This window comes from Polypterus senegalus, chromosome 5 (assembly GCF_016835505.1).
Source record: "Polypterus senegalus isolate Bchr_013 chromosome 5, ASM1683550v1, whole genome shotgun sequence".
Lineage (NCBI taxonomy): Eukaryota > Metazoa > Chordata > Cladistia > Polypteriformes > Polypteridae > Polypterus > Polypterus senegalus.
This window is the reverse complement of record NC_053158.1, coordinates 116,333,646-116,360,336: the sequence shown is the minus strand read 5'-3', so window position 1 is coordinate 116,360,336 and position 26,691 is coordinate 116,333,646. Positions and strand designations below refer to the sequence as shown.

The 26,691-nt window shown below is 37.6% G+C and overlaps 1 protein-coding gene across 1 annotated transcript in view; it reads right to left on the bottom strand.

Annotated features, from left to right (window-relative positions):
* The window catches only part of LOC120529892 (obscurin-like), a 177,068-nt gene that overhangs the window by 63,119 nt on the left and 87,258 nt on the right, over nucleotides 1-26,691 (bottom strand). Inside the window, exons 13-14 of the mRNA XM_039754109.1 lie at nucleotides 15,532-15,657; nucleotides 13,440-13,550 (exon numbers count right to left, since the gene is read on the bottom strand). Coding sequence (XP_039610043.1) covers nucleotides 13,440-13,550; nucleotides 15,532-15,657 — 237 coding nt within the window. The remainder of the gene's footprint in view (nucleotides 1-13,439; nucleotides 13,551-15,531; nucleotides 15,658-26,691) is intronic.

Below are 26,691 nucleotides of genomic sequence, written 5' to 3'. Positions count from 1 at the left end.
TCTTTTTATTTATCTGTTTTATTCTTCTTTGTATATATTGTGATATACTCCTTCTATATACGTTCATGATTTTTTTTCTTTGCTAATGAGTTTTGTTTTGTTTATTAATTTTTTATGTCATTATCTTTTCATCAACCTTTATATAATGGTGAGCCCTCAATACTTCGCTTGTGTTATTTAGCTCATTTTTGGAATTCTGATTTTTGTAAAATTTTCATTGGTCTAGGGCCCAACTTTCTTCTCATTTCCAATGTTTGACTTATGGACTGTGGATTTAGTTTTGTTATTGCTACAATTTGTTAATCTTTACATTTTTTTGAATGAAACAGCCAAAAGGTGAGGTCAGATCCAAAATTTCCTTATGGCATAATGGTGAGAACCGCCAAAAAGAAGGTATTGCTTTCAAAAGTTTGTTACAGGACACGGCGCGAAATGAAACATATATAACGTTTGTAAGTACAGTGTAAAGGATGAGCATGGGAAATTTGGGCTTCCCCCCCATGGGTGTTGCAATAGGACATGAAACATACCTAACTTTTGTAAGTACACTGCAAGGAATGAGCATGCAAAATTTCAGCTACCCACCTATATTGAAAGTGGGAGAATTAGTGATGAGTCAGTGATGGGCCTCTCTATCCCTGCTGTCAACCACTCCCAATACTAACAGTGAATCTACAGTGCCAACTTCAACCAGTCTTCTAACCCTGCCTCCACATAAAGAAGATGGAAACAAACTGTCTGAACTGAAGGTAATGATTATAGTACTCTTGGGGGGTATAATGTAAATGATATAAAGAATAACATAAATGATTTAAAAAGTGACAAGAAGAAGTACACAATGAAGGACATACAGTACACAAGAGAAATGACAAGCTGCTTCGGGATATAAAAAACTAAGAGGTATGTTTAATTAATAACTTTTCTTCAAACTTTAAAGAAATTCTAGCAAAAATTGATGGAAAAATGAATCCAAATGCAAAGTGCTTGGTGATAAACTAGCTGCGCTGGAAGACAGAAATAAAAGTAACAACATCAGAATCAAATGTTTCCCTGAAAACCGTGAAAGTCCAAACCCAGTGAAATTCATAGCAGAACTATTCTCAAAATAAGTGGAAAGAACTTCAAATCGGACACCAAGATCTTAGCCGCTTACCGCATATGTGGATCGAATGCCTTAAAACCAAGAAGCCTAATTGTCTGTTTTGACAAACTGCGGGTTAAAGAAAATTTAATGACAATTCTCAGACAGAAAATGGAATTACATTAGAAAATAACCACATCTGTATTTTCACAGATTCCTCCCCTTCCCCTTCCCCTGCTAAATGAGCCATATTCTGTAGCATTCAAAAGCACTTACACAAAGCCAAAATAAGATATAGTCTCTTGTTTTCTGCTAAATTAAAAATGATTTTTGATGACCAATTCTACATCTTCAATTCTCCTAAAGAAACAGAAAAAGAGATAAAAAGATCCCAATATAATTTAAAACATGATCAAGACTCATATTGTGTCTTGATGATGTAAAAAAGATTCTGCTTGCAACTTGGTCTATTTGTAATGTGATATTTAACATAATTATAAATTCTATTTTCTTTCTGGTAACTTTTTAAAAAATGTTAGTTTTATTTTTCTTTTCAATTACAATAATGTAATTTCTTCTATTAAATATACATATATTTTGGTAACCACTAAGTAACTATTTATTTACAGTATTACAGTGATCCCTCGCTATATCCCGCTTCGACTTTCGCGGCTTCACTCTATTGCGATTTTTTTCTCATACATGCTTACGTCACTATGCATGCGCTTTCTGAGAATTTTTATCTAAGCCCTACGATGGCTCCTAAACGTGCTGCTTTTTCTAAGCCTTCTGACAATAAAACTAAGCACCGGAGGAAGATGCTCACTATCCAGGTGAAGGTGAAACTCTTGGATATGATTAAAGATGGCAATACCCTACAAAAGCCTCTCCGCACGCATATGAAAAGACAACGCCAGCAACTGCCTATCAAGATGTTCTTCAGCCGCGTACCCAGACACCCACTGCCTACTCCTAGTACTTCTTCGCTGAAGATACTGCACCACCTCTGAAGACTCTCCTACTGAGGTCGTGCCTTCATAGGTTAGTGGTTGTGTGCAATTAAATGTACAGTACAATAATCTACTATATAAAAGCGTTCTGGATTGTCCTTCTGTCCCGTGAGTGAAAAGCGTAGCGGTATTCTGCTTATTACAGACTTACTACTTGCGGCTTGAGGTACGAAGCGACGGGATGTGAGCAGAGTTCTGGTGCTCTCATCGTTCCCTTGCTTTTTGTGCGCGATGCGCTGGAAAAATAGACAAAATTATGTCTCTGGAAATAATTAATGTTGATGGAGTACAAATGCCTCACCGCGTAGTAAATATCAGGGGAGATGGTGCTTGCTTATTCTCATCTATAGCTTATTTAGTGCATTAAACTCCATCTTTAGCGGTACAGATTCGGGGTGACATTGTACGACTTTGGACAGGCACTTGAGGGGATAAAAAAAAACTTAGGTTTTCGGGAGATGTTATGAATGGGCACTTTGATGTTCTCATTCCCTACACTTACATGCCTGATGTACACATGGAGCGCACAAAAATTGAGGCGAGTGCGCCTAGTAATATGAAATTTGTAACGTCTAATATGTCTTATTTTCTCTTATTTTGTCTAATATATTGGGTAATACGAGTGTAATGGTGACTAAAGGGTGTTATTTCATGTCTAGAGGGCTCTAATAATGTTAAAAAAACGTATTTAGAAGGTCGTAAACAGGTTTTCTATACTCTAACTGCGAAAATATTCGATTTATAAATAAAGAATCCTACTTCGCGAAAATTAATTTATCACGGTAGAGTCTGGAATGGATTAACCGTGATAAATGAGGGTTCACTGTATTAGACTTTTTTATTCTTTAATGCCCAGGGCTGGTGCCACCATTAAAGTGAATATGGCATTTGCCTAGGGTGTAGATCATAAGCAGAGGGGGAACCCAGTCTCATGGATTGGCTACCGAACAGTCGGTTAATGCACTAATAAGCTTGGCCTATGGTGCAAAATAACCTTGTATCTGAACTGTATCAAAAGTTATCTCAGTTTCTAAGGGGATTATTAACATCATACTCTAGGTTTATTGCCTCTGGACTTTACTATCACAAGATATTGCACTTTTAATCATCACTACAACACTGCTAGGGATTTGTTTTATTTTTTGGACGTGCTCTGTCTCATGGCATGTGAGAGGACTTTGCAATGTGTGGTCTAGCCTCACTTTGGAAGGCAAAATGGAGGAGGGCTAGGGTGGTGGGAAGAGAGAGCAAGTCACTTCTTATTTATCCTTTCTACCCCAACAACTATAAGTGCCAACATGAGAATATGCTCAGCAGCCACAATACTTGGCAACTTGGAAATTAAGGTTCAAGTTATTGTATTAAACAACATACTACTTTTACTTAAATTTACAAAATGTCAAAAGTTCAGAATCAGAGTGTCTCTGACCAAACAGTGAGCTTTGTGAGATGGAATGTCAAGGGTCTTAATCACGATCTAAAGAGAAAAAAAGCATTTTCTCACCTAACAGGTCTAAACGCCAAGTTAATATTTTTCACAGGAGACTCACTTAATTAGTAAGGTCCAGTTTCAGTTCCAAAGAGATTAGATTGGCCAAATCTTTCACTCCTGCTATAGAAAGAAAACCAGAGGTGTGGGTATCTTAATACACAAAACAATCTCATTTGTAGTATTATATGTAGCATCTGATCCTGAAGGGTGATATGTCATGGTGATGGGTAATTTATTTCAATTGAAGGTAATTTTGATAAATATTTATGCACCTAATGTGGATGACAGCGATTTCATGCAAAATGTGTTTGCATCTATTCATAAAATTACAATGAGTGTGGTTTAAATTCAGACATGGATAGATCTTCAACTACAGTGGTAATAACGTCTAATACTGCAAAAATAATCACAGCTTGTAATGGATCATAACTTATCAGACCCATGGAGATTTTTAAATTCAAACTCAATGGCAAATTGGGTTGTTCCTTGTCAAATCAACCAATTTTCCAGAAATTCGAAGCACTTTGATCTAAAAAAATTGTGAAAAAAACTACCAGGTGTACCCATGTTAACCAGGAGATACCCCGCAATTATTTTGATGTTAAGATCAAGGCTTTCCAAGATACGGCCAATTTTGTGAGGGGAGAGGGGTGTCAAATTTGATACTGCTTTATTTTTTCATCAATTTCACAAGACCATATCTAAGGAAGTAAACCACCTAGTAGGTTCAAATTTTGCATACTGGTACCTTTATAGGTATAGTATATAACAAAATCAAAATGTTTGGTTCAGATGACACCACTTGGTAAGAGAAGACCTTCACAAATGGAAAAAAAGTACTTTACGTGTTTGGCTTTACCATATTTTGGCTTTCAAGTTTGAAAGTAAGAAGTATGCTTTTTAGAAAACAGGTTTCTAACTGATACAGCCTGCTGAAATTTTCTCCATGTTTAGATACCTACACAGGGCTTTTCAAAAGGTTATCAGCAAACAAGAAAGTACATCAAGGCTTGACCAGCAGACCTCTCAAATGTGAAAAAAATTATTTTGGATCTAATTTACAGACCAAATTAATCACTGTGGGAAATTCCAGACATTTGTTTAATTATTTTTCCTGTATCCTACATGGTCCCTTCTTTCTCAGGAAATGGGTCTTATTTTTCTTATGTGATGCTTTCATTTTTATTTTCCATTCTAAACATAGGTTAAATTAACCATTTGTCAGTAATGATAATCATCAAGTTCTTTATAACTAACTTGGGTATAGGATTAATGGAAAAAAATTAAACACCAAAGGCACAATAAGCACAAAACATGAATAACAGCTGCTTGATTCATCATTAAATACACTACTTACAATGAAATGTTAACATCTTGGTACTGCAGCAGCAGGAATGTGACCCATTTCATTTCTGTTTTAATTGAAGTGCAGAGTGTAGGGCATCTTTGTCTTTGAGATCAAGATGGTACTGCCTCCCACTGACCATTGCAGGTGCAGTAAGCAGTGCAATGACACATTGTAATGGCACCCAACAAATATAACCTCTACGTGGCCAATGGAAAGACTGTGTAGGATAGTTTGGATGCATGAAACATATCAGGAAGTCCAATTCTTCTTCATTCTTGTCATATACAGTAAAGGCCAAAAGTTTGGACACACCTCCTCATTCAATGTGTTTTCTTTATTTTCATGACCATTTACATTGGTAGATTCTCACTGAACCCATCAAAACTATGAATGAACACATGTGGAGTTATGTACTTAACAAAAAAAGGTGAAATAACTGAAAACATGTTTTATATTTTAGATTCTTCAAAATAGCCACCCTTTGCTCTGATTACTGATTTGCACACTCTTGGCATTCTCTGGATGAGCTTCAACAGGTAGTCACCTTTAAATGGTTTTGACTTCACAGGTGTGCCTTATCAGGGCTATTAATGGAATTTCTTTCTTTATCAAAGGGGTTGGGACCAGCAATTGTGTTGAGCAGAAGTCAGTTTAGTTGGACAGTCATTTATTTTTCAACAGGACAATGACCCCAAACACACCTCCAGGCTGTGTAAGAGCTATTTGACCAAGAAGGAGAGTGATGGAGTGCTGTAAATGATCATGAAAATAAAGAAAACACATTGAATGAGGAGGTGTGTCCAAACTTTTGGCCTGTACTGTATATATCACACCAATCCAACATTTTTCATCATCCATGCACCCAACATAGCCTCCAATAGGACACTGGTCTAATGTAAGGGACAAATCTGATCCATCAGGAATATGATCGTGAAAGGGAAGATGTCTGCTACAGCTTCAGTGGTGAATATTCGGACATGTCTTCACCAGAAACCCAGCTGACTTTGTCTTCTTCTGTAGGGATGTAAAAGTGGCATTCTCGAGTACTAGGTACTCTTTTGGCCATGGAGAATCGCATTCTCTGTTCAGCAACATGAGATAGAACATCGTTATTTGATATGAAAAAATGTGACATTTTTGATACCTTACTGATTGAAAATTCAGTGATTACCACTATTGACAAATGGTGCATTCAGCCTATATTTGGGATGGAAAATAAACATGAAAGATTTGCATAAGACAGGTAAAGTCTTTGCTTTGAGAAAGAAGGGAGAATGCAGAATAAATGAAAAATATTTACCAAATTATTTTCATAAGCCCACATGCCATTAGGGTGCTCATAAAATGAAATCCAAAATGATTTTCTGGATTTGAGAGGTACACTGTTCAAAACCTGATACAGTGACTTTTCTGTTTATTGTTTTTTTCAGAAAGCTGATATGGTTATTTCAATAAGGAAAAAAAATCAAAAGTCTGTATTGGTTACAAATATGTGTTTCTGAGGCCTAAATACATCCATCCATCCATTATCCAACCCACTGTATCCTAACTACAGGGTCACGGGGGTCCGCTGGAGCCAATCTCAGCCAACACAGGAAACAGACCCAGGGCAGTGCGCCAGCCCACCGCAGGGAGCGCACATTAACATACACACACTAGAGACAATTTAGAATCGCCAATGCATCTAACCCACATGTCTTTAGAGGAGGAAATCAAAGTACCCGGAGGAAATCCATGCAAACATGGGGGAAACATGGAAAGTCCACACAGGGAGGACCCAGGATGTGAACTCGGGTCTCCTAACTGCGTGGCAGCAGTGCTACCCATTGCGCCACCATGCCGTCCTAAACCAAAAAATCAGCTAAACCAAAAAATCTAATTACATTTTGGTCAATTTCAAGGGGCTGCTTTAAGTATGCAGGGTCATCTGGGTCAAATGTTTTAATTTCGTCACATACTATACCAGTAAATGTACCAGCGTACAAAGTCTGAGCCTGCTCGGTTATTTAGTTGTTGAGCAATGGACTTGTGAAATGTAATGAAAAAATTAGGCCGAAGAATACCCACCTCTCCTCGGTAAAGTGGCTGTACCTTGGAAAGTATTGATCTAACATCAAAAAAAAATTACAGAGTGTCTCCCAGCTGACATGGGTTCACCTGTTAATTTTTCAAGTCAAAAGTGCATGGCCCATTTGTTGATTTCACATGGAATGACCCTATTTCTTCTCACCGGTATATCCTAGTTACTCAAGAATTTATTATTTCTTGATTGTTGATAATATATTGACCCCTATCAAATCTTGCAAGTATGACACTATTGCTATCTCCGACCATGCCTCTCTGATCATGGAGTTTAATCACTATGCCCTACACACTCATATAATAGCTAGTGTCTTAACACCCTGTCATTAGTTGATGAGAACTGTACAGTATTCATCTCTGAGCAAATTAATTATGTATATCCATAATCAGTGGCCTTTGCAGGAATAATATGGGAAGTTCTGAAGGTTTTTTAAGAGGACAGATTATTTCATATCTTTCCCACAAAAATAAAGTGGAAATCAAGAAGTTATCAGAGTTAATTAATGAAATTACCAGAATAGATTAAGAATATGCCAGGTCTCCAAATGAAAAACTATATAGGAAAACCCAGACTTTGCAATCAGAATTTAACCTCTTGACAACAAAAGAAACTGAAGAGCTCATCTTTAAATTGTGACATCGATACTATGAACAGAGAAGGCTAATAAGATCTTAGCTCACCAAATCTACAAGCAAGTTTGCAATGCAATAAAAGAAATTGACAACACTGATGGAGATAAATCATTGTCCATAAATATATGACTCACACAATTAGAGAGTACTATAAGTTGTTATATTCTACCCAGTTTAAAGATAAGATACAATCTAAAGAGTTTTTTGACGTGTTACAAATGCCACAGTTAGACACAGTTAGAAAATGGATAAGTCACTGAAACTTTCAGAATTACCAGACGTTATAAACTCACTTCAAAATGGGAAAGAAGCAGGCCCTGATGAATATTTATAAAAAAATTTCAAATAAGTTAGCTCCACTGCAATTCGCATGGTTTATAGGAGCTAGAGACAACAAAATTGTACCTCAAACTTTTCACAAAGCAATAATTACCATCTTTCCCAAGAAACATAAGGACTTATTACAATGTACAGTACATCATACAGACCAATTTAACTTCTGAATAATGATGTTAAGATACTCTCCAAACTTCTAGCTAGAAGGATTGAGAAAGTGTTTCCTTCTATAATTTCACAAAACCAAAATGGATTTATTAAAGGCAGATACTTATCTTCTACTCTTCAAACTTTGTTTAATATAATATACTCACCTAAAAAATATAACACACTACAGATCTTATTAACTTTGGATGCAGAAAAAGCATTTGACATGGTTCTTTGGGACTACCTATTTACCACATTGCACAAATTTGGATTTGGCCCAAACATATATGCTGGATAAAACTACTCTATACCAGTCCAGAACCATATGTTTGTATTAACAACATTATTTCAAACTACTTCAAACTAGAACGTGGTACTCGACAAGGATGCCCCCTATCACCACTGCTCTTTGCAATTGCCATTGAACCATTGACCATTCACTTTTGAAATCAGATAAAGGGGAATACCTGAGAAGGACTTGAACAGAAAATATTACTATATGCAGATGATATGGTACTGTATATATAATATCTAAAAACTTCCATACCAGCATTCCTCAATGCACTAGCAAAATTTCAAAAGCTATCTAGACTCAGAATTAATTTGAATAAAATTGTGCTTTTTCCAGTGAGCTCTCTAGTACACAATATTAGCCTGGACACCTTCCCATTTATTTTAGCAGGTCAGTTTAAATACCTAGGGGTAAATATCACAAGTAAATATAATGATCTTTTTCAACAAACCTTTGCTATCTGTATGGAAAAAATTAAACAAGATATGAAAAGATGGTCTACCTTCCATCTCACCTTACCAGGAGGAATCAATACTGTCAAGATGAACATCCTTCCCAAGCTTCTATTTATATTTCAGCGCTTCCCAATATACATTAATAAATCATTTGTTAAGAAATTAGATTGAATTATAACCTAATTAATTTGGAATTCAAAACAGCTATGCTTGCAAAGGGCAACTCTACAAGAACCTAAAGCAGAATGTGGCATGGCACTACCTAACTTTTAATTTTATTACTGGGCGGAAAAAATACACGCTATAAAGTCTTGGGCATTGACACAAATTGATGAATATACACAAGCCTCATCTGCAGTAAAAATAAAATCTAGCTGTACTCCTTTATATGCCCTACTTTGTGCCCCAGTAAATACAAATCATTGTCAATATACTGTTAATTCAATTGTCCATCAGTCACTCAGAATATGTAACCAATGCTCAAAGCATTTTTAGACAAAGAAGGTTTTATCTGTTACACGATAATCACCTTTTTCTACACTTTCAAAACTACATAGTATTTAATGTCTGGAAAACACTTAGATATTTGTATACAAATAATGTCTTTGCAGCCTATGAACAATTACGCTTCAAATTTAACTTCTCATCAACACAATTTTTCCACTACTATTAAACCTGAAACTTTGCTAAAAGGAACCTGCCCAATAAAGTCTCTTCCTTTCAAAGATCCTTTCAAAGATCCTAGGGTAAGATAGGGAAAGGATCTTTCAACAACAACATTTATTTATATAGCACATTTTCATACAAAAAAATGTAGCTCAAAGTGCTTTCACTTAACATCTCTGAAAAGGAGTGGAAGGCAGCCGTGTATAGAATACACTCCAGCTCCACATATGCAAAGCATTCAATCAACCAACATAATTCTTTTATTGAGAACGTTTATCTTGTTTAAAAATGTTCAAAATTTGTCCGGGGCAAGATTTGACATATGAATGTTTGGGTGTGCACCAAATTAATTTAATTCTGGGCAGAAATCTTTGAATGCCTATCAAATAGCCTTGGTGTCACAATCACACCTAACCCATTAACAAGTGTATTTGCTGTACTCCCAGTGGGCTCAAAGTGGAGAAGAACAAATTGATTGTAATTGCTCATAACACACTACTAGCTTGTAGACTTATCTTGCTCAACTGTAACAATCCCAGCCCACCTTTTAAAAGTCAGTGGGTAACCGATTTTCTATACTATTTGAAATTGGAAAAAATAAAATTCTCACTTAGAGGATTAATTCAAGATATTTTAAAATATGGTAAGATATAATTATCTTATATCAGGGAAAAGACTAATTCTTCTTTTTTTGTTGTTTTTAAAGATTTTCTCATGCTGTTGGCTCTCTTCTCATTCTCTTGGGCAGGGGTGGAATTATGGTTTGTTAAATTTGGCATGATTGTATAGAATATTGCTTTCTTCAAATAAAATCAATAAAATTAAAAAAACATATGTTACCCTCATCCTATTCCTTCAAGGTGTGAGCTTGAGATGAGGATCACGATATCTGTGCTGACTAAGGGGAAGACAAGAAGCACCACCTGCCCAGCAGATTAAACGTTCCATGTGACACTGGTTCAGTAATCAGACAGGATGACCAGAAATTTGCTGCTGTACTATATATATACCACTAGGCAACACTAGTCATAAATGCCCTATTAATCCTAGCTGCTGAGATCTCTAATTTTTTTAGAAATTTTGAACAATTTTTCATTGATGTACTTGAGCTTCTGGACACCTGAATTTCCCTAAGGGGATGAATAGAGTATCTATGTCTGTCTCTCCCTTTCTGTAATTGGGTCAGAACGAAAAAAGTTGTCTTCATGAAGAGACTATAACTGTTCTGTTTGCAATACGACAGTGGGGTCTTTTTAATGAAAAAAGATAAGATCAGAAAAATGTGCCAAGTTCACAAAATAGATCTTTTGCCAAACCCTAAATGCTGAACAGAAAAAATCCTAAATCTTAAACCAATGCTAAACTTTTATATACCAGAAATCCATATCAAAATAACCATGCAAAAAATTCTCTTAATATCCAGATCTTGGATAATCTAAGTACCCATGACATTTATATGGGGTATGGGATCTGGGAATGTACACATTCCTGGTGTCCAGCAGGAAATATTGGTATAACAATCAGCATGGTATAGCTCTAGGGCACCCAAGTACAATCAAAGTGAAGTTGGGAAATAAAGGGAAAAACAAATTCCAACTATATTAAAAGTGTTTCCAGCAAAATAGATTTGAAACAGATTTCCTGAGGTCAAAAAAGGATATTTACTTTATCAAAAAAAAGGCAGAAGGCGCACAAAGATTTAATGAAAAACTTAAGTCATAATAAAACTGATTTGACAGCAATTGTTCCAAGAGAAGTAGCCTTTGTTTCTTTTAACTGACTGAAAGAGGGGGAGAGGTAATGTCTATCAACAAATCACAAATTTATTCTGATAATAGATCTGGATGTTATTAGAAATTTGTCATGACTATTAGTAGCACATTATTTAAACACACACACACACACACATATTGAACAACTCTGGAAATATATAACATGTACGGTAAGTGATCAACTCAAATATAGTTAATTTTAAATGTGATCAGTATTAACAACACGCTTTGTATGCAGCATTAACATTTAACAGGCATCAAAGAGAGGGGGCATTATTTTTAAATGTGCATTTTTAAATATGTTTTGTGAGCAACAATCCTTAGTAGCAGGTAGTTATTGTAGAAAATTCACAGAGTCTTTGTACAAAGGACTACAAAACTTCACTTTCAGGTACTTGAACATTCATAGAACATGGGCCCGGAACAAAAAAGGCAAGAAGGCACCTAGCTTCAATTTTTCCTGACCTTCTTTGCACCAATTGACAACAGTTACAAACATAATGAATGAATGTAATCTCAACATTAAAGTAAGACCAATAAATAACATAGCGATAATACAAACACAGTACTTTGAAACATTATTTATAAAATGTAATCAATTAAATGACATCCTTAACAAGCATTTTACTTTTGTGTAAAAGATGATGTCATGAGCACAATTTGGGGACTACATTTTGTATTTATATTTATATTTAATATTATGTTATGTTTGTGACATCGCCATTTTGATTGTGGTTTTCTTAATAGGTGGCACCACTGCTTGTGGTGAATATTGTTAGTTATTACCTCTGTTGCCAGTTAGGTGGGAGCAGTAGATGACACCATACTAACATGGAATGTGGTGTAATAACGCAGCCATTATAAAAGATCTGGAGTCCAAGCTTTGTATTGAAGACAATGAAGACTAATGACATTTTGGATAAAGAGAGAACATGAGGAGCAGATAGTGTTAGGCACTCTGTTCTGACTCTTCTGTTTTTGACTTATTTTTGTAGGTTCTTTGTGTTTCTTATTGTTTTGACTCCTATCTGACCTCAGACTGCTCTTGTGATTTTCCTAAACAGAAAGTCCATTATTTCCTGGTCCATTTTCCAAATTAAATTATAAAACTCCTTATAGACTTTTATAATCTTAACTAGAAAAGACACAATGTTCTTTCTCCACACACTTGTTTTTTTACAATCCTAATTTACAAATAAAGTGCACAAACCCAGTGCTGCAGCACCAATCACCCTTTTAAGTCCTGCCCACACGACAATGCCTTGCTCAGTCCTCAGACCGCTTCCACTCCTCTCCTCTCCTCCGAGCTCCGTCCACTTCCACCTGACTCTTGCTGTCGACTGGAGGGAGGCGGCCCCTTTTATGTACGCCCGGATGGGCTCCAGGTGCTTCCTGAGGAGCTTCCGCCGACACACCCCTGTGTGGCGGAAGCACCAGCTGTGTAGCCGGAAGTCCTCCGGGTGTTCCTGCTCCTCTTCCCCCCAGCACTTCCTGGTGTGTCAGAAGTGCTGGGCTCCAGGTCTCTTCAGGCACCAGGGCGCCGCCTGGCGGTGGCCATGGGCCCCTACAGGGTTGGGCTTCCAAGCCCCTTACCCGAGGCCACCAACAAAACCAAGGTGGTTGCCCCCTCATGGTCAGGAGGAGGCACCAGCTCTCCTCCGGTCCCCTCGGGCGTCCCGGCTGAGCTCCACCTCCAGCCGCCCGTGACCGTATAGCACCTCCTCATTCAACTCAATGCATAAATAATACAGAGCTACCTTGAAAATTAAATTGCTTCTAATTTCCAATAACTACCTTAATGGTCACTTTATAAATAGAAATATTGAGTGAAAAATAATGCAATATTTAATCATACTGCCTTCAGTCACACTTTTGTAAAGTCAGATTCTTGTGGCAGTAAGGATGTAGTTAGGAATTATACATTTAAACAAAATATTATTATGCATCATATAATAAATGAATCTTGTAAAAATGTGTACACAATATTTTTGAAATTGCTCTCTTTTTTGCCCACATTCTAGTCCAAACAAAACAATGCACACACAAAGCATTGTTAGCAAAAGAAAGAAAGAAAGAAACTGCTCATCATTAAGAAGGTACAAGTCCTGTAAACACATGCCATCACCTTTGAGCCATCGAATTTCAGGAGTTGGATGTCCCAAGGTTTTACAAGATAATGTGACTTCCTGCCCAAAGTAGACTGCCTGATCCTGAAGTTCCTCTATAAAGGAGGGTTCTACAAGGAAAAGATCCATCAAAACAGAATTTTCTCTTTAGTTCAAACTGTTTATTGATTTCTCTAAAGCTCTTTGAATATTGACCCATATGATGTCTTAATGTTATTTTGTCATTTATTAACCTCTAAAATAGATTCTGAGTGCACCATTGTCTCAAGAGTCTTCATAGAAAACAATAATATAATCACCTGTGAAAAGTGACAATGTATGAACTACACCCTGTAATTGACAGTTTTCTTTGACAGTAATTAATGCTCGCCTTCATTGTGACAATTAATACTTCCACTCTCCAGGAGATACTTGTTTTATTTAACCATACATTTAGTCTAATTGATATTTATGTAAAAACTTGCTCTTAGTGCCTTCTTAATAAATAATCTAATAATACTGCAGAAAAATATATAAGCATCAGTGTCTCTTGATTTTCACTATAATAATTCATTGATCACATATTTATTATGTTTTATAGTCAACATCATTTCAAACCACTGTATTCTACAGCATGTAAGTACATAATATGCACTGTAACTTTAATCTAAAGAAAATAAATGATCACTATAATGTTATGCATTTTATCTGGTTTGTGATTCGACTAAGCTGTTATTAAAAAGAGGTAGCAACCAGATTTTTGTGAAAATTTCTGGATTTATACCAAAAGAAAAACTGATTTTATTCTGAAATGAACTTCGCTAAGTACAAATTCATTCATTGTTGGCATTTTGTATTCACTGGATACAGATGGTTGAGGCTGCTGCCTCACAGTTCCCAAGTTGTGAGTGTGAATGCTGACTCAGACATCAACTTTGTGGAGTTTAAATACTCCATAGGATGTTCTTTATATAGTCCAGTGTTGTTCTGAATCCCAAATACATATGTGTTAGGTTAATTGGTAGTTCAATTTTTGCTTTGCAACTTCCCCGCCATAGCCTATTGATTCATTAAAAATTTCGATCTCTGGTTTTTGATGGATCTCAATGTTTTAGGGTTCTCATAGTTTCTTGAGGATGGTCTACAGCTATAATAACTAGAGGGAAAAATACCAAATTTGAAACTTAAGCCTGTTACAAGCTGACGATGTGCTGATTAGTTTTTGAGCAAATCGTGCAAGAGAAAGCGGCACTCTAGAGGACCCCTCAAATACTGTAATTCTGCAATTAATTATGAATTCTTCTCAACAATTGGCATTGTAATGATCTATTTAATGATCATAAAGATCAGCATCAGAGTGGTAAATAATTACTGAAATGTTGTAGTTGGTTCCTAGGGTGCAAAGCCTACTGATGCTCATGTCTGACTTTTTTTTAAATATATATATATATATATATATATATAAATACAATGCACAAAGCCCTGCATGATTGAGCATGGAGGTGTTTTCAGGTCAGTTCACTTTGAATTGTTGGTGTTCTTTCGAGTGGTTCTTGGCTTAAGCCTGGGGCTAAAGAAAGCGCACCATGATGTCACAAATACTTAATAACAAAAATAAAAGAAACTGAATGTTAAACTGATTTTTTAAACAAATAAAGGTTTATATGTTTATGCATCATCATTTAATTTGCAGGGCACAGTGAAATTCTTACTTGTATGTGCTAGTCAACATGGATTACTAAATACAGCTTACAAATAAAGACATAAAAAATGCTAATCATTAGTATACCTTCACTTTCTGAGGATGTCTATGTGTTGTTAATAGGCAAGACAATAAAAATGACTTCCCATAGATTATGAACCAATATTTCAGCAACTTAACTCTCATTTTTAAAGTAATCTTGCTGTCAATCGATTAACATCCAATAACAGAAATGATCATGTTTATATATTCACTACTTCACTTTAAATCTGTTGATAGAGTTTTATATCTGAACAATGTAAGACTTCAGCTTGCATAGTCAATGACTTTGTTAATGATTATTTTTGATCAATACCTTTCATTTATCATCTTTTTTGTTGTTTAGACCACATAGTGAAAATGTTGCTCACCTGCATGTTTTTTGAAACTGGGAAGTTTAAAAGAAAATAAACTTGGTCGTTGTTTGAAAGATCCCAAATTGGTTGCTGAGTGTTCTTGTTGCTCCTTATTGGTCATTTCTACTTCAGCAGTAGCTTCTGGGAAAAAAAATAAACAAAAAAGTAAGTAAATATAGGTATTGAATATATTGTAGAAGATAGAGAACTGTTGCACTTGGTGTTGCAAGCTTTCTAAAAAAGATAATATAACTGTTGCAATGTTTAATCTAATTAATTGACCTGTGTAGCAGTTGAAGGCAGAGGCCTTGCTGGACAGGAACCTAGACAAACAAACTGACACTTGGGATGTGGAATGTCACCTCTCTTGGGGGGAAAGAATCAGAGTTGGTAAGCGAGGCAGACAGCTGATTTTGTAAGGCTTACATCCACTCACTCGCTTTATTCTGGAACCAAACCCTTCGAAGAGGCTAGACTCTCCTTTACTCTGAAGTTTGCCTTGGAAGGTGTCGGGCGGGAGTGGGCTTCATACTGAGCCCCTGCCTGGTCGATGCCATGTTGGAGTTTATCCCACAGATGCCTCTGTGTGGCTAAAGGTTGTGGAGGGAAGGGCTCTGACTGGGCAACTTCAACATCCATGATTGTAGCACTGGAGAAACTTGGGCGCGATTGGAATGAACAGCCTCCCTGATCTAAACCTGAGCAGTGGTTTGTTATTGAACTGTGCTAGGCATGGTTTGTCAATAACAAACACCATATTTGAATATAATGTGCCCACTAAGTGTATGTGGTACCAAAGCACCTTAGGCCAAAGATCTGTGATCAATTTCATAATCATATCATTGGATATGCGGCTGTATGTTCTGAACATTTGGATGAAGAGAGGGACAAAGCTATCGACTGATCACTACCATAGAGTTGTGTTGGGTCAGAGGTAGGGGATTCACCTGGATAGACATGGAAAGTGCAAGTAGTGAGGGTGGATAGACATGGAATGTGCAAGCAAGAAGTGAGAGTGGACTGGGAATGTCTGGAGGAGACCCCTGACCATAAGACTTTTAACTCCAACCTCTGAAAGAGCTTTTCCAGCACAGTTAAATGTGCCTTGTTCAAAGCCTCCATTGTAGAAGCTGTTGCAAAGAGCTCTGGCCAAAAAGCCATAGGTGCTTCTTCAGGAGGCAACCCAGTGGTGGACACCACAGGCAAGCCATGCCATCAGACTGAAAAAGGAGGGCTTCTGTGTATGGTTAGTAAGGGAGACTACCGAAGCAGCAGAGAAGGACCAACAGGCTAAAAGGGCTGTAACCTTGACAGTCAAGGAAGCAAAAACCTGAGTGTGGGAGGTGGTGTTCGAAGAGACCATAGAAAGCGACTATTGATCGGGCTCAAAGAGGTCCTGACAAACCATCAGACGACTCACAAATGGAAGGCATGAAGGGATTCACCCAGGCTGTTCTCAGCATATGTGAAGAAGTGCTAACCCAGACTGAAGATGTTGTCTGGCGGTGGAAGGAACACTTTAGGGAACTCTTGAACCTGATGGACATTTCCTCTATGGGGGATCAAGGCCCATTTCCCTGAGGTAGGTCACTGATGTAGTTAAGCAACTTCACAGTGACAAGGCCCTGGGGGTGGATGAGATCTGCCCAGAAATATTGATAGCTCTGGACACTGTTGGACTGTCATGGCTGACATGTCTTTTCAATGTTATGTCCTCATCAGGATTTGTGTCTCTGAAGTGACAGACCAGGGTGGTGGTCCCCATTTTTAAAAAGGGGGGCACCAGGATGCGCATCATCTATCAAAGGGTCACACTTCTCAGCCTCCCTGGAAAAGCTTATGTCAAGGTACTAGAAAAGAGACTTCACCTAGTCATGGAACCTCACATTTAGGAGGAGCAATGTGGATTCTGTCCAGTCTGTGGAACACTGGATCAGCTCTTTACCCTCATGAGGATTCTGGAAGGGGCATGGGAGCACACCCAATCAGTCTACATGTGTTTTCTGGATTTAGAGAAGGTATATGACTGTGTTCTTCAAGAGATTCTTTGGGGGGTGCTGGAAAAGTATGAGGTTCTAGGGACAGTAATAAGGGCTATTCAGTACTTGCACAATCACAGTGAGAGCTATGCCTGCATACTCAGAAAAACATCAGCACTGTTTCTGCCAGTGCTGTGCTTTGTCTCCTATACTGTTTGTGATTTTCTTGGACAGGATATCAAGGTGTAGCTGGGTAGGAAAGAGGGCCCAAGTTCAATGGCCTTAGAATTGCATCACTGCTTTTTGCAGATGTGGTATTGTTGGCTTCATCAGGCTGTGAACTCCAGCACGCATTGGGATGGTTTGCAACCAATTGTGAAGCTTCAGGGATGATGATCAGCACCTCCAAATCTGATGCCATGGTCCTTAAAAGAAAAAAGGTGGACTGTCCTCTCTGAGTGTGAGGTGAGTTAATGTTTTAAGTGGTGGAATTTGAATATCTTAGAGAACCTCTGACCTTCCGCATTGGGAGGAATAAATTGAGGTGGTTCAGACATTTGATATGGATGCCTCCGGGACACATTTATGTGGAGGTTGTATGGGCATGACCTGCTGGGAGGAGCCTGCGGGGAAGACCCAGGGCTTGCTGGGGAGTGTATATCTCCCAGATGGCCTGTGAACATCTTGGGATCCCACAGTATGAGTTGGCAAGGATGGCTGGAGAAATGGATGTATGTGCCTCACTTCGGCTTTGGATAAGTGGTGGAGAATGAATGAATGATATTTATACTGAGCCAAGAAAATGTTTATCTTTTATAAAAAGACTAGATGATTGACAAGTCTTGGTTTCCCAATGACTTTCCCAATGATAAAATACATTTGTCTATATGTAGAATTTTTGCTGTTTTTTTTTACTTCAAAAAATATGAAATTTGAAGTCAGACAAACTGGATCAACAAATTAATGTCTTGTTTTGCCATGTTTTCTGGGACTTGAGGCATGGCTGGGTTGTTAGAGGCATTTCCATAGAAGTTGTGTGTAATAGCTTCATCATTGCAATAGTATTTAAACCTGCATCATGGGAAAATTCTCATCCAAATTTCAGGATTACTGCTTCCCTGACTAAGAATTTTCTTTTTTCTGTTTTTGACTTCAATGTTGTTCATACTGGCTTGCTCTCTTGCTCTGCTGTCACTTGGTTCAAAGTTGGCAGACCATGAGCTGCAGTGTGTTGTGGACCGTTGAGAGACCAATACAGCAGCTTCTAGCCTGACAATAATATCTCAGGACATGGAAAACATTCCTGTTAGAAGAAACATCCTCAGTATCAGGAATCAAAACTGCAATATGAACTCTGTGCCATGTTGCTTGTGCCCCGGGCAGCTTTTCCCCCACTCCTGCTCAAGACAATAACAAAGAAGAAATCTTGGATTTTTCGTCAACACAAGTGGGAGCCCAAGCCCAGATCAGGTCAGTTTTCTCAAGCATTCATCCCCATTATGCTCACAGATCGTGGTGATGTAGTTGTCAATGGAAATTTGAATAAATACCACCTCAGCTTTTAGTTGCCAAACTGCAAAATGTTTGTGTCTTATCTCCCTGGTTCATGACCCCTAGATGCTAAAAGAAAAGCTCTGACAGTTTTCAACCTGCAAAGCAGCAGGTTTTCTCAACTGCATTTTGAGACAGCATTAAAAAGTTTAAAATAAAAAACTCTCCTTGCATCCCACTTAGACTACTACCATACTAAATTAACAGAGAACAATAGTAACAATCCTTGTGCACTGTTTAGATCAGTGGGCAATCTAACAAATGGGAATTCTGAACTACAATGCAAAATACCAATAAACATTAACAGTACAGGCTTTTTGCACTTCTTTAATGGTCGTGTACACACCATTTTAATAAATTTAATTTGTTTACAGATCAGGGGCCTCATGTATAACGCCGTGCGTAGAACTCGCACTATAACATGGCGTAAGCACAAAAGCCGAAATGTGTTTATGCACAGAAAAATCCGGATGCAGGAATCTGTGCGTACTCCAACTTCCACGTTCTTCCGCTACATAAATTCCGATCAGCGTGAAAACTAACGCTCATGCACGCGCATTACGTAACGCCCCAAATCCTCCCAGAATTACGCCTATTTGAATATGCAAATCAATATAAATCGCCCTTAAGCGCAGCCGTCTGTGAAAAGACAATGGGAAAAGCACGGGGAAAATATAAGAATTTCAGCGAATACCAAGTGGAGGCAAAGGAAAAACATACTATTTGTTCAAATAAACCGTGGTATAATCAACAAAATGAAGTTGATCGAGTGGCATAGCGTGTTGGAGAAACTTGAAAGCTCACATTAACAAAATCGCATAAGTGCCGGAAATAAAAAAGAAGTCACATACCAAAGTTGCCGTGAAAAGAAGAGTTGTAAGCCCACTGTCTGAGTGTCATATGAAAGCTTAATTAGGGTACAGAGAAAAAAGGCACACAGTGAGGAAAAAGCACGAAATGTCAACTTCAATCTCGACATTTCCACTTTAATCACATAGTTTATTTTGTCATTAAAGTAGAACATCATAAACTTCATATTAAAATCGTTTAATTAACCAGTTTCTCAAATCACATCGTAATTAAAGTAGCACGTTAAATGCTTTGTTTTGTATTTGATCTTCTATGTGCTCTATGTGTGTACAGATGGAGCCACGTCAAATAGCCGCGGCCGTGTGAATGGCGTGCGAATGGCGTACGGCTGCCCTATGCACGCCGTGATCCCCCCCTCCCTCTACTGATAGAAGGCGTGTCAAGATTTCACAGTAAACACGCCCATTCATGCCCTATTTATTCATTTACCTGGTTCCACCACTAGATGGTGCTTTGTTCTCAAGAACACGTTAACACACGCCAGCAATTTAGCTGCGCTGAGTTGCAATCACGTGATTTTAACATTATATTTTATTATTATAATTATAACATTATATTATATTATATTATTATATAGAAGCTTCCCTGTCTGCCTATCATATAGTGCCTTTCCTTCCTACCTACCTATCTATATATCTATCCCCTTAGCTGTTTTTTATATATCTATTATACAGTGCCTTCCCTGTTTATTTATATATCTAGTGCCTTCTCTGCCTGTCTGTCTGTCTGATTGCATATAGCGCTGAACTTACTGCTCTGTACTATTCTGTCCTCTGCATGTCCTGGAGTATAAAAGAAACAGCACCATACAGCAACATGTGCGAACTGGCAAGATCGGGGAAAAAACACGCGGTCACTGATTACAAACCGCAAGATGAATGAAAGAGACAATATATGTAAAAACATCATCGCACTAATGCAATATTATTTGAAAACGAATAGTGTCAGATCGGGTTTGAATATACGCCCGATCTGACGCTGTTCGTTTTCAAATAATATTGCATGTACTGTGCATTGAAAGTGCTGCACTGAATAAGCTGACTCCTTCTGTAACAGCGTGTATTCAAACCCGATCTGACGCTAATATTGCATGTACTTAACTATTTTAGAATAAAAACATACATTTGATTTCAGTCAGTCTGTAAGAGCCAGTGTAAATGCATGATAATTGTAAAGGTTAGCTTTTTTTAAATTCAGTTCCATTCTCTCAGTTGCGTTCACGATCCCAGTTATATTTTTTGAATAAAAGCATACTTGTTGTGTTATATTTGTTCCTTTTGTGAAAGTGTTTGATATTTGGACTTCAGGCTTCATACATTATATAGTTTATGCTTACATTTTGTCATTTACTACTACAATATGAAAAACGTTTCTGTTTTAAAAATGTGTTTACACGGATTACTGTAGAAACGGAACACACGTGAAAAGCGTGTATTCCAAATAATGATCTATTATTTCCTCTCTAAAACTCCACTTCACTCCCAGATAATCAATCAAGGCATGAGCTGGGAGAAGTTTGTGCACGTTCTAAGTCGTTCGGGGGATGGAATAGCCGGCTACTTGCAGCTTTTCTTTTATCAGCACATTTAGATTAACAAAAGACACTGGCGGAGAGGTGAGAACGGTTTTAAGAAGCGATTGACTAGTTTTGGAAGAATACATTTTATTTCTAAAGTCATGTGTGCGTGTTTTAATTGTTGGGGATTGTTTGGGTATTTAAAAAAAACATTTACTTGAACCAACTACTTACAGTAAATGGGCAAAAATGGGAGACCCTTTGTTTTAAATAGTCAAAGAGTTGGGCTAACAATAATAATTATTATTAATATTATTACTGGTCATAGAAACAAATGAAAACAATAGTTAAACACTTGATCATATGTATCTGTGCTAGTTTGTGTTTGTGATTATGTGACCCATAATAATTTTTTCTCAGTATAAATAATTTTTGGGTTTTAAGAACTCCATCAAAAGAGCAAACACAAACTTAGAAAGGTGAGAAACCTCAGTGGAGAATCCTGACTATGACATGGTGCTAATTGCTCTGTGTGTGTTTTTTGGCGGGGGGAGGGGTTCTTTAGACCTGTCTGCGCAAATGTGTTTGTGTTAAAGCCAACGGAGAAATGCAGGAGCGCACACACACACACACCTCTCATCCACAAATGCTTTAACTGTTATCGTTGATTAAACCTATGAACACAGCTGTTCAGCAGTCCTAAACACAAGCGCATGGTCTATTTTTGTCCTTAATTAAAAGACATCAATACGTTAATAATTAACACAAAGATAACATTGTTTATTTTGCTGAATAAGGTAATAAGCTATATTTAAAATAAAACAAACCAGGAAGTAAGTGTTTTATACATTAAAGTACTCTGTATAACCAAGTGCCCTAACAAACAGCAACAGTGTACAGTACAGACAAAGAGTGTGTGTGCTGGTGGGATTGGAAGGTGAATTAGGATACCTCATTTACAAGACAAAAGACGGTCTGAGGTGTGAATGCAGCTCCGCTTTGCTCTTCGTGTGTGTGTGTGTTTTTTAGGTTACTAGGGGTGCATTCTTAAATTCAGTCTGTCTAAATCTTTATAAAAGCCAAGTTGGAAAATCACAAATGACAACAACAATTAAAATCTTGATCATTTGCGTCCGTGCTATTTCGTGCTTAAGTGACCCAAAATATTTTTCTTAGTTTTCTTAGAACTTCATTAAAAGACAAACTTAGGAGTGGAATGTGAGAAATCTCAACGGAGAATGTACTGACTTCTCCTTATTACTGACTGTTAGATGGTGCTAAAATGGTTTTTTTTCGTCCTGCTGCGCGCAAATGTGTTTGTGTTAAAGCCAGCTCAGACAAACCTGACGAATGCCGGAGCGCGCGCACACACACACACACACCGGTGGCACTTTGGCCGTTAGTGCTTCAACGTTAAACGAAGCCCCGTAAACTTGATCCTGAACAGCAGACTGACTTTAACAATAATAGTTGATTGTTTTATATTTATGTTTTTGTATATACTGTATTTTTAAATGTTCAAATGAACGTTTCAGAGTATATAATTTGTTGTGTCATCTGTTTACAGTGTTGGCTGATTTTGTGATTGAGACCCATGGGTTACATTGAACTGGAGTGGGACAAACGGCAAAGCCAAATTGCCCAAGAATTTAAAAGAGAAGGTGCACGAGACTGTCATGCAGAGATTTCCGGATCTGACAGCGCACCACTGGTTCCGAGTCGGCTATTCCATCCCCCCAACGACTTAGAACGTGCACAAACTTCTCCCAGCTCATGCCTTGATTGATTATCTGGGAGTGAAGTGGAGTTTTAGAGTGGAAAGAATAGATCCTTATTTGGAACACACGCATTTCACGTGTGTTCCGTTTCTACAGTAATCCGTGTAAACACAACTTAACTGGGTCGGGAACACTTAATATAAAGCATTTAATGTGCTACATTAATTAATGACGGGTTTGAGAAAATCTAGTAAATTAAACATTCATTTTAAGATTTAGTTTAGTTTGCGACATTCTACTGACAAAATAAACTATTAGAATAAAGTGGAAATGTCGACTTTAATCTCGACATAATTGGCGACAATAAAGTGGAAATGTCGAGAATAAAGTCAACATGTCGACTTTAATCTCGACATTTAGATTTTTTTCTTCACTGTGTCCGTATTTTTTTTTTTCACCGTGGCCCTAATACGCTTCCGTAATGTACACTGGCTCTTACAGACTGACTGAAATCAAATGTATGTTTTTATTCTAAAATAGTTAAGTACATGCAATATTATTTGAAACGAACAGCGTCAGATCGGGTTTGAATACACGCTGATGCTGTTACAGAAGGAGTCATCTTATTCAGTGAAGCAGTTTCACGCACAGTACATGCAATATTATTTGAAACGAACAGCGCCAGATCGGGCATATTCAAACCCGATCTGCGCTATTCGCTTTCAAATAATATTGCATTAGTGCGATGATTTTTTTACATATATTGTCTCTTTCATTCATCTTGCGGTTTGTAATCAGTGACCGCATGTTTTTTCCCCGATCTTGCCAGTTCGCACATGTTGCTGTATGGTGCTGTTTCTTTTATACTCCAGGACATGCAGAGGACAGAATAGTACAGAGCAGTGAGTTCAGCGCTATATGCAATCAGACAGAAAGACAGACAGGCAGAGAAGGCACTAGATATATAAATAAACAGGGAAGGCACTGTATAATAGATATATAAAAAACAGCTAAGGGGATAGATATATAGATAGGTAGGAAGGAAAGGCACTATATGATAGGCAGACAGGGAAGCTCCTATATAATAATGCAATATTGTTTGAAAATGAATATGTAAATGCATGATAATTGTAAAGGTTAGCTTTTTTTTTTTAAATTCAGTTCCATTCTCTCAGTCGCGTTCACGACCCACCCCCCCAAATCTGACAATGCTGTTTTCACATAAAAACGCGCTATAACTCAAATGTGATTTATTTGGAGACGCCTATACTTGAATGTTATTTATATAGGGAAGAAAGTACAATGTCAGGTGCTCATTCAGTGTAATAGGAACCATAGCACAGAGAGATGTGTACACTGCAACAAGTACACATGTCATGAATGTAGGAAGGGTGTGTGGGAATTGTTAATATTTGAATGTGATGATTTTTAGCACGGATCGGAAATCAGCAGTTCTTAGCATTGCACCACGCAAGCTGTCGATCAACCGCCTACTGTAACTTGCTTTATTTTTTCTTCACTTATAGTCTAGAATAAAAATATTTTACTAACTAGTTTTATTAATTCATTATTTAATAATAAATAGCATAATCATCATGGGTTGTGTATTGAGTGATTTAACAAATCTGTTTTATTAATCGGTTTGTTGTTGTTTTTTTTACCACGTCATCTATTTATGAAACTATGTTGACAATACAAGAACTGCCTATACAGTATATTAAAGATACGGTATAGGGCTTCCTGGACACTGCAGTTAACTGAAGCAGTCAATGCTCCATCTGGCGGGATTATACAGCATTGCAACCATCTTTTTAGAAAGCGCATGGGGGCGTTTATGGGGCGGGGCATCGTTAACTGCGTCATCGCGGGGGATCACATTCCGTGCACAGATCGTGCATCGTCCTGTCATGGTCCTGTCATGGACCTGTCATGCTCCAGGTGGCTATTTGATGTGGCTCCCACTGTATATCACTACTTGCTTTTTAAACCGGCTCTCTTCCTCCAACTGGACACAGAATCAATTACATTTGTAATATTACAGTTCTCTGAATAACTAAAATACTGAGATGTATACGTGATATCATTTTCATGACGATAGGAGTTAAAGCACGTTATTAAACATGAGTTTCACTTCGATTAAATAATTTATTGCAGCAGTACAATCAGGGGCGGCCCTAGGATTGTGGTGGCACTGGGCAGAGGAAGAATCGGTGGCTCCTTCGCCCGCCCGTCAGTAAGGTAGCTTATGCACAACGTCCGTTGCGGACACTGCATAGCCGCCTCGTGCTCATGACACATGCATTTAACTTTTGCCGAAATTTGTCGCGGTGTTTTTAGCTGTGTTGTTATTTTCTCTTTATGTTTTATATTCAATATATATTGGCGTAGCCGTCACTGCAGTCAGTGCTTTTCTTTCCCCAAGTAACCGATCGCCACACAATCAGCTCTGTAATAGAGCGTTAAGCCATCTGTAAGCTTAGCCGATTCTTCAAAACGTTTAAAGAACATTGAAATATCTTCGTAGTACATGTTTAATTATTCTATCCTTAACGACACTCCCAGTGAAGAGTATAGATTATTTAAATAAAGTTAAAGTTTTATCTGTATAATTTAATAAACATATTTTGCTGAATTTCACCTTATAAATGATATTGTTTCTGTTTCTGAACTGCGAGGTCCGTACAGGAAAGACTTTTAAAACATTTTGCAGTGGCTGAGACAGCGTGTCCTTGAAGCTGTATACCGATAATTCCCTTTCCAATCAGCTGCTGCTGTGATTCACACTCAGATACAGTGATATAAATACTCTGAGTGGTGCAGTGAGAGAAATATTGAAGAAGATGATCCGCTTTGGCAACTCCTAACAAGAGGAGCTGAAAGAAGAAGAAGAAGAAGTGAGAGTAACAACGCTAAAGCAGTTATGGTATTTGGAATACTATGGCTGTTCCCTCTACCATTATATTGTTACAAGTTAATTATGATCAGATGCATTACACTAATAAACAATATGCGGTTAGTTTCGGTGTATTTATAAAGCCGCGTCAGGAAAATAATGAGTAACCACACACGAACAGTAGCACTGCTTTGACGCTGGGTGCCGCCAGTCTGCAAAACCGAGCGGAGAACTTGCGTACGACAAGGTATGAGGTACCGTGGAAAAGTGCGTGGATTTATGCCAAGTGTAGGTTTTATACATCGCGATTTGAACGTGGAAAAGTTCTTACGCAACGTTTCTGTGCGTACACACCGTTTATACATGAGGCCACAGGAAACCATAAGTTTAATTTCTAAAATGAAATCCGCTACTTGTTCCTTAGACTTTGTCACACTAAAGCTAAAAAAATTCTCAATAGATATTCTGGCAGCTCCCATATGCATTATCAATAATCCATTAATCAATAGCACAGCTCCTGATGCACTAAAAGTGTCAGCTATCACACCATTACTTAAAAACCCAGAGGCAGACCCACGTACTGTAAACTTATTATAGACCCATTATATATTAACCCTTTCTTTCTAAACTGCTTGAAAAAGTAGTTGC